Genomic DNA, 12,276 nt, shown 5'->3' with positions numbered 1-12,276 from the left:
GCCTCTCATAATCTTGTAGACCTCTATCAAGTCTCCTCTCATTCTTCTACGCTCCAAAGAGAAAAGTCCCAGCTCTGCTAACCTTGCTTCATATGACTTGTTCTCCAAACCAGGCAACATCCTGGTAAATCTCCTCTGCACCCTCTCCATAGCTTCCACATCCTTCTTATAATGAGGTGACCAGAATTGAACACAATACTCTAAGTGTGGCCTCACCAGAGATTTGTAGAGTTGCAACACGACTTCTCTACTCTTGAACTCAATCCCCCTGTTAATAAAGCCTAGCATCCCATAATCCCATAGGCCTTCTTAACTACCCTATCAATCTGCGCAGTGACCTTGATGGATGTATGGATTTGAACTCCAAGGTCCCTTTGTTCATCCACACTCTTAAGTAACTGACCATTAATCCTGTATGCAATCTTCTGGTTTGTCCACCGTTAATCCTGTACTCAGTCTTCTGGTTTGTCCTTGTTTTCCCAGGGCAGAAGTGGCCAATATGAGAGGATATGAAGTGATTAGAATAAAATATGGCGGGGGGGTGTTGGGAGTCAGAGGTACTTTTTTATACAGAGTATGATTTGTGCATGGAACCTGCTGCTTGCAGAGATGAAGATAGATGGGGAAGGAAACTGTGAAGGTTGGAGTTGGCTGCTGGAGGGCAAAAAGACGATAATAGGATCATGGAAACCATTTGGGGACAGGTGTATGGTAGGTGGAACCAAACATAGTTAATGGAGGAGCTGGAGAAAGCCTGTGGGTATGGTAGTTGGATGGAACCAGGAAGGGGGATTGAACCTTGTGCCAACATTTCTGAATGTTAGCTGAGCAACAGAAAATCATTCCTTAAAGCAGAAGCAACAACCCACTGCAAAGGCAGGAGTAGTGAACAGCCCATCCCCCAGATGATCAACACGTACCAACTTTGTAGTGGACACAGCCTTCCAGATCACCAACCGACACCCAGCCTTGTTTCTTCTCCACTTCTGGGTCATTGCGCAGTATCTTGTTTCTCAGCCACGACAGGTAATAAACTCTCAGCTTGTTCTTCTTCCCTGTGGGGTGAACAGTATCACGATGAGCACTCAAAGCAAGAAGTGTTCCACACTGTGCCAGTTGGCATCGCGGCATGAATCAGACCAATGTTCACCGCTAAAGGGAAAAACGTCAATTGGCATCAGCACAGATGCACCACAAGGTTGTGTGCTCATCCCCCTGCTCTAATCACTACGAGGCTGAGTACAGCTCCAATGCCATATTTAAGTTTGCTGATGACACCAATGATGTTGGCAGAATCAAAGGAGGTGATGAATAAGAGTGAGATTGAAAATCTGATTGATATCAGCAAAACCAAAGAGTTGATTATTGATTACAGGAGGAAGAAGCTGGAGGTCCATGAGCCAGTCCTCATTAGGAGATCAGAGGTGGAGAGCATTGGTAACTTTAAATTCCTGGAGGTGATCATGTCAAAGGATCTGTCCTGGGACCACCATGTAAGTGCCATTACAAGGAAGGTACGGCAGTGCCTCTACTTACTTAGAAATTTGCACAGATTGACCATTTTATCTAAAACCTTGACAAACTTGTATAGATGTGTAACATGCTGTAAGGTTTCACTGATAATGTAAGGGTTTCTCTGTAGCAGCAATGTTTGGGTTATGACTAGAGATAACGGAGTTTAGAATGCTGTTGTTCTTTCTTGTGAGCTGGAAGAGAGATTTTTACGGTCTTTTGCCGGGGGGAGGTGAGGAGAGAAGACGTGAATGGAGAGAATTGGTAGACCTCCGGTCGGGGTGGACTTGGAGCGAGCGTCCGAAGGGCAGCGATGATCGGGGGAGGTCGATGGTGGATGATTGGCTTATCAGTGAGCTCCAACATTGTGCCAACATCTCCATGTTGTTTCATAAGTTTTGGCTCTTTTTCTTTTTTTTTCGTTTTCTTTACTAACATATAGTCAAAGTAAGAATTATAAAGCTTAACCGTTTAATCACATATTGTGCACTGTTTGTTATTTTGGGGTACTGATTTATAACAGGGGACACATCGCGCAGCATCCACCCAAATGAGATTTCTTATTGAGATGGGGTGGTAAATTGGATTAGTAAATATGCAGATGATACTAAGGTAGGTGGCGTTGTGGATGATGAAGTAGGTTTTCAAAGCTTGCAGAGAGATTTAGGCCAGTTAGAAGAGTGGGCTGAACAATGGCAGATGGAGTTTAATGCTGATAAGTGTGAGGTGCTACATTTTGGTAGGAATAATCCAAATAGGACATACATGGTAAATGGTAGGGCATTGAAGAATGCAGTAGAACAGAGTGATCTAGGAATAATGCTCCATAGTTCCCTGAAGGTGGAATCTCATGTGGATAGGGTGGTGAAGAAAGCTTTTGGTATGCTGGCCTTTATAAATCAAAGCATTGAGTATAGGAGTTGGGATGTAATGTTAAATTTGTACAAAGCATTGGTAAGGCCGAATTTGGAGTATTGTGTACAGTTCTGGTCACCGAATTATAGGAAAGATGTCAACAAAATAGAAAGAGTACAGAGAAGATTTACTAGAATGTTACCTGGGTTTCAGCCCCTAAGTTACAGGGAAAGGTTGAACAAGTTAGGTCTTTATTCTTTGGAGCGTAGAAGGTTGAGGGGGGACCTGATAGAGGTATTTAAAATAATGAGGGGGATAGATCGAGTTGACATGGATAGGCTTTTTCCATTGAGAGTAGGGGAAGATTCAAACAAGAGGACATGAGTTGAGAGTTAAGGGGCAAAAGTTTAAGGGTAACACGAGGGGGAATTTCTTTACTTAGAGAGTGGTAGCTGTGTGGAATGAGCTTCCAGTAGAAGTGGTAGAGGCAGGTTCGGTATTGTCATTTAAAGTAAAATTGGATAGGTATATGGACAGGAAAGGAATAGAGGGTTATGGGCTGACTGCGGGTCAGTGGGACTAGGTGAGAGTAAGCATTTGGCACGGACTAGAAGGGCTGAGATGGCCTGTTTCCATGCTGTAATTGTTATATGGTTAAGTTTGGCCGGGCCAGGGGTTATCACCTCCTATATTTAGCTGGTAGCCAAAGCGAGAGTTACAGATGTACAGTTGAGAGTGCCCTAACTGGCTGCATCACGGCTTGGTATGAAACACCAATGGAAAAGCCGACAAACTGGTGGATACAGCCCAGTACATCACAAAGCCCTAACTACCATTGAACACATCCACAAGGAACGCTGCACAAAAGTGCAGTGCCCAACATCAAGTACCTCCACTATCCAGGCCATGCTCTCTTCTCACTACTACCATCAGAAAGGAGGTATAGGAGCCTCAGGTCCCACTCCACCAGGTTCCCTACAACCATCAGCCTCCTGAACCAGCAGGAATAACCTCAGCTCGGAACTGATTCCACAACCTACAGATTCACTTTCAAGGACTCAGTAGAACAGAGTGATCTAGGAATAATGGTGCATAGTTCCCTGAAGGTGGAATCTCATGTGGATAGGGTGGTGAAGAAAGCTTTTGGTATGTTGGCCTTTATAAATCAAAGCATTGCAAGTTAGGTCTCTATTCTTTGGAGCGTAGAAGGTTGGGGGGGGGGGATCTTGATAGAGGTATTTAAAATTATGAGGGGGATAGATAGAGTTGACGAGGATAGGCTTTTTCCATTGAGAGTAGGGGAGATTCAAACAAGAGGACATGAGTTGAGAGTTAGGGGGCAAAAGTTTAAGGGTAACACGAGGGGGAATTTCTTTACTTAGAGAGTGGTAGCTGTGTGGAATGAGCTTCCAGTAGAAGTGGTAGAGGCAGGTTCGGTATTGTCATTAATGACAATAGTATCCAAAGTAAAATTGGATAGGTATATGGACAGGAAAGGAATGGAAGGTTATGGGCTGAGTGCGGGCCAGTGGGACTAGGTGAGAGTAAGCATTCGGCACGGACTAGAAGGGCCGAGATGGCCTGTTTCCGTGCTGTAATTGTTATATGGTTATATATATGGACTCTACAACTCATGTTCTCAGTATTATTTATTATTAGTGTTTTTTGTTGTTTTTTTTGCAAATTGATTGTCTTTGTTTTGTGAGTAGTTTTTCATTGATTTTTAAGCACTTCTTTGTTCTACTGTGAAAGCCTGCAAGGAAATGAATTTCAAGGTAGTATATGGAGACATATATGTACATTGATAATAAATTTACTTTGAACTTTGAAAAACCGTAGATGCAGGACATCCGAAATAAAATTAGGAAATGCTGGAAGTAGCAGGCCTGGGAGCATCGAAGGGGAGAAGAAACAGAGTAAGCACTGATGCTGGCTGACCTGCTGAATACTTCCAATATCCATTTATAAAAATTACCCAGGAATGAAAGCGTTAATGTATGAGTAGTGTTTAATGGCTCTGGGCCAAAACTCGCTGGAGTTTAGAAGAACGACAAGATTGTTTAGTGTCATTTCCAGCACACAAGTATAAAAGAGAACAAAATAATTGTTTCTCTGGATCTGATGTAGCACAAAAAATACAAGATAAAGAACACAATATAATAAAGGACAATAAATATAAATACATAAGTTAGCCTACATACATAGTTTGATTGAATGTCTGTAAAGTGATGCTAGGCTCTACATAAGGTGACTCTGACAGGAAATGATAAAGTAGTGGTGGTTGAAGGTGTGGAAAGGTGGGTTAGTGGGTGGAGGAGTTGATCAGCCTTACTGCTTGGGGAAAGTAACTGTTTTTGAGTGGTGGTTCTGGTGTTGATGTGACATCGCCTTCTCCCTGATGGAAGTGGGACTAACAGCTCATGAGCAGAGTGTGTGGGATTCTTCATGATGTTTCTGGCATCTTTCTGTATATATGTACTTGATGGCAAGTAGGTTGGTGCTGGTGATGCATTGAGTGGCATTGACAACTCGTGGAGGAGACTTCCCATCTGTCGCAGTACAGTTTCTGTACCATGCAGTGATGCAGCATGTTAGAATGTCCTCTTTTGTGCATCTGTAGAATGACATGAGTATAGATGTGCAAAGTTCAGCTCTCTTCAGCCTCCTCAGAAAGTAGAGATGTTGGTGAGCTTTCCTGATTATGTAGAATGTGTTCTGGGACTACAAGATGTTGTGCATGATGTGACTGTCCCAGGAGTCTGAAACTGCTCAGAGTTATCACTGCTGATGTAGAGGGTTGTGAGTGGTACGAGTTCTCCTGCGGTCGATAACCGTCTCCTTTGTCTTGTTGACATTGAGGAAGAGGTTATTTGACTTGTACCAGGCCTCAAGCTCTTCCATCTCCTGTCTGTAGGCCATCTCATCATTGTTCGTGATGAGGGGTGATCTGATTGCAGCCTATCAGATTTTGAAAGGGATGAATAGAGTGGATGTGGAGAGAATGTTTCCTATATTAGGGGAGTCTGCCACAGATCTATAACACAGATTGTGCAGTGGATTTGGGGGAGGGGCAAATATCACTGGTTCAGCTTATGTTTTATCATTGGCTTTCTTTCTGAACTTGCCACTGGAAGCAATGATGCAGAATGAGTATTCCATGTTGCATTTCAAATGGATTAACGTAGTCACATTCTGAGTAGGTTTGTTGTGACAGGAGACCACGGCACTTTGATGGGGTCAGACTGTACACTTGAGTTTGCAAATCATCATCAACATGCAAGGCCTGAAAGCATTAAATCATCGCAAGGCAGCAAACAGTGTGACACTGTTCTGGCACCGAGCCTCCGCAGTGAGAGTCAGTCCTTTATAGAATCACACTGTGTGACCATCGCTATGTGCACACATCTGTTGTACAGAGCAACAGCTAGTCAAAACCCTCGGAATTTTTTAAAGCTTCATTTAGGTCTCCAATTTGACAAATCAAAGTAGAGTTATCCAGTTATAATGTCATGGAGTATTGAAATAGGCTCTTCGGCTCAACTCATCCAGGCCAAATGGGTGGCCCAGCAAGCTGGGCTATCAGCCCACATCTGGCCCATGGTCCTCGAAATTTCTCCTATCAGTATACTTACTTTATGTTTATTTTAATTTTAGTGATAAACATGGAGTAGACCCTTCCAGCCCCTTGAGGCACGCTGCCCCAGCAACCCCACAACCCCGATTAACCGCAATCTAATAATGGGACAATTTACCCACCCGGTGACAATGACCCATTAACCTACCCGGTACGTCTTTGGACTGTGGGAGGAAACTGGAGGACCTGGAGAAAACCCACACATTTCACAGGGAGGACGTACAGAGACTTCTCACAGAACAGCAGCGGAATTGAACTCTGAACTCTGGAGTGTCACGCTAACAGCTGTGCTACCGTCGTGCCTATCCAGAAGGCTTTTAAATTATACTGAGCAGTCCACCTCAGCCATGATGTCCAGCAGCTCATTCCCCATGCAGGACTACCTTCTGCATGAAGAAGCTGCCCTCACCTCTGCCCCCCCCAGCTGTCCCTTTCAAATCTCTCACTCCCCCGATCTTAAACTAATGCTCTCTTTCTTTTAGCAACCTCTCTCTGGTGAAAAGACGATATGCTCCCCCCTTGTCTGTGCCCCTCGTGATCTTGCGTGCCTCTATCATGTTCCTTATTTTTGCACTAATAAGTGATTGGTTGTCCATCGTGTCCAACTATGACGGTTCGATTTGTGCAATTCTGTTGTGTGTTCATGGGTGGCTGCTGAATCCAAGTTGTGAGTGACATAGTTGTCTACAATAAGGATGTGAAAACTGTGTTGGATCTGGAAGTAGAGCTGTTGCTATTGTTTTGGACCATAAGACTACAAGACATAGGAGCAGAATTAAGCCATTCAGCCCTTCGGCCCATCGGGTCTGCTCTGCCATTCCATCATTGCTGATCCGGGCTCCTACTCACCCCGTACATCTGCCTTTTCACTATATCCTTTGCTGTCACGATTGATCAGGAAACGATCAACTTCCATCTTAAATATACCCACGGACTTGGCCTCTATTACGGTCTGTGGTGGAGCATTCCACAGATTCACTACTCTCTGGCTAAAACAATTCCTCCTTACCTCTGGACTAAAAGGTCACCTTTCAATTTTGAGGCTGTGCCCTCTAGTTCTGGACACTCCCACCATAGGAAACATTCTCTCCACAACCACCTTGTGTGGTCCTTTCAACATTCAGTAGGTTTCAATGAAATGCCCACGCATTCTTCTGAATTTCAGTGAGTACAGGCCCAAAGCTGCCAAATGCTCACTCCATGTTAACCCCTTCATTCCCAGAATCATCCTTGTGATCCTCCTCTGGACTCTCTCCAATGACAACACACCCTTTCCCTTCCTTCTTTGTCGAGCAGCGATAAGTACTGCTCGTTGTCTCTGCTCCAGGTTGTTGTCAGCGGTTCTAACCAATGCTCACCAGCCACTCTGGTCTTAAACACTCTGGTCTTAAACACTCTGTTCCAGCCATTTTGGTACAAGCCCAGCACGGGCAATGTTAGTTTTCACACAATCTTTGAACCTCTTCTGGGGCCTGCCTCGATTCCTCTTGCCCAGCAAAAGCTGCTTGGGGATTCGGGAATCCTTCAGAGGCATGATATGACTTGCCCTGTCCACCAAAGCTGTGCTTTTACAATTATGACACTGCCCTGTCGAGGATCTTTAGGTTTGTAATTCAGTCCCGCCAATGGATACCAATAAGGAACTTGCTTTGGACACCCTTTCTCTGGGGAAAAGTCTACATGTTTTCACCTTGTCTATGTCGCTCATTATCTAACATACCTCAATAATGTTCCTTATTTTTACAATATTAGAACGTTCTGTTAGCGACTTCATTGTCCAGCCGAGGGTGCTCTGGAGGAATGATGTTCATTTGCATGCAAAATGTAGCACAGGGAAAATTCACCCCAATCTTTCAATAATACTGTCAATGTTACAAACAAACAATAAGGTACAGACCAATGGGGGGGGGGGGGGGGGGAGGAGATTGCTCCAGTCAGGGTACTAGATCTGCTTATCCTGGGGCATTGACACAATGTGCTTGCTCAGGGTGTTCAACAACAGCTGACATTTATATGGCAGTTTTAACACAGTGAAGAGATCTAAGGCATTTTGAAGGCATGCATTCAGACAACAATAAACAGGGAGCAAATTCAGAAATCAGATGTGTAAAGGCATTTGGGAGTTCTTGTACTTAAATATTTACATAAGAGGGAAAGTGGGGAGTGAAATGGAGGCACGTCTCTTCCAAAGGAGGTCTAACTCGCTCCTTCCCTCCGCTAGCCTGCAGGTCACCCTTGGGCAAGGTGTAACACCTGCTTAGCCCCCCGATCAGAGTCACATGAAGCCATGGGAGCAGATGGCGGATAGTCCTACGACCCTGGAGCATATCACAACCCTGGTTATGTGACCACTGACGCCAGGCAATCTCCGAAGGGTGTTGATAATGGCTGTGGTGACCTGACTTGTACAGACACTGCCCAGAAGAAGACAATGACAAACCACTTCTGTCCAAAATCTTCTCAGAAAATAAATCATGGTCGTGAGACCACAGTCACCTACGTCATATGACACAGCACGTAACGAATGAATGGTAAAAGATGAGAAGTTTAAGGGGAACATCAGGGTGATCTGCTTCACTCAGAGGGTAGTGGGAGTGTTGAACAAGCAGCCAGTGGAAATGATGAATTTGGGTTTGATTTCAACATTTCAGAGAAATTTGGTTAAGGACATGGTGAGAGGATTATGGAGATAGTTCCACATGCAGGTCGCTGGGACTAGGCGACATGATAGTTTAGTGGGCCTGTTTCTGTGCTGTAGTGTAATGATTCCATGTTTATTTTGTCAGGTACAGTAGATCTGGGTGGTGGGGTGGAGACACATCTCTACCAAAGGAGGTGTAAGGCGCTCTTTCCCTCCACTAGCCTTGAGCAAGGTGAGTAGGATCACGTGAAGCCATGGGAGCAGGTGGTGGATGGTCGTATGAGCAGCCGGTGCAGATCACAAGCCCTGGTTATGTGACCATTGAAGCCAGCCAGAAAATCTCTGAAGAGTATTAATAATGGCTGGGGTCAGCCGTCTTGTAAAGACTCTGCCCAGCAGAAGGCAATGGCAAACCACTTCTGCAGAAAAATTTGCCACTGTCACGGTCAAAGACTTTGATCTCCCACATCATGCGACACTGCACATGGTGAATGAACAGGAAGCACTGTGCAAGAATCTTATGCGCGCGCGCGCGCACACACACACACACACACACACACACACACACACACACACACACACACACACACACACACACACACACACACACACACACACACACACACACACACACACACACACACACACACACACACACACACACACACACACACACACACACACACACCCCTTCCTAACTGGAAGACAACAATCTGTGCAGATTAGTGATAACATCTCCTCTTTGCTGATGAGCAACACTGGTGCACCTCAGGGGTGTGTGCTTAGCCCACTGCTCTACTCTCTCTATACCCATGACTGTGTGGCTAGGCATAGCTCAAATGCCATCAATAATTTGCTGACGATACAACCATTGTTGGTAGAATCTCAGATGGTGACGAGCGGGTGTACAGGAGCAAGATATGCCAACTAGTGGAGTGGTGTCGCAGCAACAACGTCAGTAAGACAAAAGAGCTGATTGTGGACTTCAGGCAGGGTAAGATGAAGGAACACATACCAATCCTCATAGAGGGATCAGAAGTGGAGAGAGTGAGCAGTTTCAAGTTCCTGGGTGTCAAGATCTCTGAGCATCCAACGTGGTTCCAACATATTGATGCAGTTATAAAGAAGGCAAGACAGCGACTACACTTCATTAGGAGTTTGAAGAGATTTGGTATGTCAACAAATACACTCAAAAACTTCTATAGATGTACCGTGGAGAGCATTCTGACTGGCTGCATCACTGTCTGGTATGGAGGGGCTACTGCACAGGACCGAAAGAAGCTGCAGAGGGTTGTAAATCTAGTTGGCTCCATCTTGGATACTAACCTACAAAATACCCAGGACATCTTCAAGAAGCAGTGTCTCAGAAAGGCAGCGTCTATTATTAAGGACCTCCAGTACCCAGGGCATGCCCTTTTCTCACTGTTATCATCAGGTAGGAGGTACAGAAACCTGAAGGCACACACTCAGCGATTCAGGAACAGCTTCTTCCCCTCTGCCATCCGATTCCTAAATGGACATTGAACCCATGAACACTATCTCACTTTTTAAATATATATTATTTCTGGTTTTTGCATGATTTTTAATCTATTCAAAATACATATAGTGCAATTTATTCATTTATTTATTTATCTATTAATTAATTAATTAATTATTATTATTACTTCATTTTTTTCTTCTATATTATGTATTGCATTGAACTGCTGCTGCTAAGTTAATAAACCTGATTGGAGCTGTGACACCTGGACTGGGAGAGTGGCTCCAACAAATCCCAGGAACAACATCTGCGATCTCAGTCCAGAAGAGCACACTGTTAGGAACAGCAAGGATACTGCTTGAACAGCAAGCCCTCTGCTGGTCAGTTTGCAGCTGAACAGGGAGCAGACATTCGTGTTTCACCTGAATTATGGTCAAAGGCACAGCAGCAGAATTAAGGCATTCAGCCCATCAAATTTGCTCCGCCATTCAATCATCGTTGAATTTACTTTCTCTCTCAACCTCACTCTCGTGCCTTTTCCCCAAAACCTTGGACACCCTCAGTCATGAAGAGCCTATCAGCCTCCACTTTAAATATACCCGATGACTTGGCATCTACAATGAATTCCATAGATTTACCACCCTCCGGGAGAACCAACATTATTCCTGGCAGTTAGCCTGACACTATTACAGCCAGTGACTTGGGTTCAATTGCACCGCTGTCTGCGGGCAGACTGTACCTTCTTCCCATGACTGTGTGGGTTTCTTCCGCGTGTTCCAGCTTCCTCCCACATTCTGAGGGCATAAGGTTCGTAGGTTAATTGATCACATGGGTGTAGTTGTGAGCTCATTGGGCTGGAAGGGCCTGTTACTGTGCTGTATTTCTAAGTAAGAAGATAAATAAATAACCAAGCCTCTCCATTGACCCGTTTATTCTGAAAATTGCTAATTAACTGAATTTCCACTTGAGTTTAGCCCTCTTGAAGCAGTTCTAATTTGAGTTGGAAGTCAAAAGTTCACTCTGAGCCGTTGTGCATTGTTAAGTGTAACTGCTGGCATTCATCTCATCACTACCCAAGTCACAGTGACTATCGGTTACACACAGCCAGTCCAACGCATGACCGGCCAACAGCCTCTATCCCTGCTCAAGGGATAAAAAAAGTAATGACCAGATGTTGGGTAGCGACGAGCATTCATAATGCATGCGCTGTGTCTGAATATTCACCGTAACGCCTCGGCAGCTTGGAGAGGGATCGGAGCGCTGTGATGCTGGCCACATGGTGCGCAGCCCCACCAGCTGGCCACAGCGTTTCAGCACCAGCTGTAATGGGAACCAGATCTTCTATTGCCAGAGGAATACAAACGGGGTTGTACTATAAACCGTACAGAACAACAACATTCCCCAGACCATTCTTAGCCTTTAGCTTTTGTCTGTTAAGTATTTATCATTAGAAAAACAATCTGAATTAAAAGGAATTCCTGCCAGATGTTAACAAGTTACTATTGAGACAGCACAAGCATGAAGTCAATAGACAATAGACAGTAGGTGCAGGAGTAGGCCATTCGGCCCTTCTAGCCAGCACCGCCATTCACTGTGATCATGGCTGATCATACACAATCAGTACCCGGTTCCTGCCCTCTCCCCATATCCCTTGACCCCGCTATCTATAAGAGCTCTATCTAACTCTCTCTTGAATGCATCCAGAGACTTGGCCTCCACTGCCTTCTGGGGCAGAGCATTCCACATATCCACCACTCTCTGGGTGAAAATGTTTTCCGCATCTCTGTTCTAAATGGCCTACCCCTTATTCTTAAACTGTGGCCTCTAGTTCTGGACTCACCCATCAGCGGGAACATGCTTCCTGCCTCCAGTGTGTCCAATCCCTTAATAATCTTATATGTTTCAATCAGAAGTCAAACACAGAACAGTACAGCACAGGAACAGGCCCTTCAGCCTACAATGTTGTGACAAACCAATTAAATTAGTCATCAAAAAACCAACTAAACGCAATGCCAACACAATGTCCATATGCTTCCATTTCCCTCACATTCATGTTCCTATCTTAATGTTTCTTAAATGTCCCGAATGTTTCTGCTTCTACCACCACTCCAGGCACCCACCACTTTGTGTAAAAAACTTGCCCCTCACATCTCCTTT

The 12,276-nt window shown here is 44.7% G+C and overlaps 1 protein-coding gene across 2 annotated transcripts in view; it reads right to left on the bottom strand.

Annotated features, from left to right (window-relative positions):
• Positions 1-12,276, bottom strand: part of LOC140734170 (mitogen-activated protein kinase kinase kinase kinase 4) — a 321,905-nt gene that overhangs the window by 59,316 nt on the left and 250,313 nt on the right. For both annotated transcript variants that reach the window (XM_073057807.1, XM_073057808.1), the window contains one exon: positions 921-1,055. In XM_073057807.1, the coding sequence (XP_072913908.1) occupies positions 921-1,055 (135 nt within the window). The remainder of the gene's footprint in view (positions 1-920; positions 1,056-12,276) is intronic.

Source organism: Hemitrygon akajei, chromosome 10, assembly GCF_048418815.1.
Source record: "Hemitrygon akajei chromosome 10, sHemAka1.3, whole genome shotgun sequence".
NCBI classification, from domain to species: domain Eukaryota; kingdom Metazoa; phylum Chordata; class Chondrichthyes; order Myliobatiformes; family Dasyatidae; genus Hemitrygon; species Hemitrygon akajei.
Note: the sequence above shows the minus strand (reverse complement) of the source record. Positions and strands in the feature narration are given on the sequence as shown.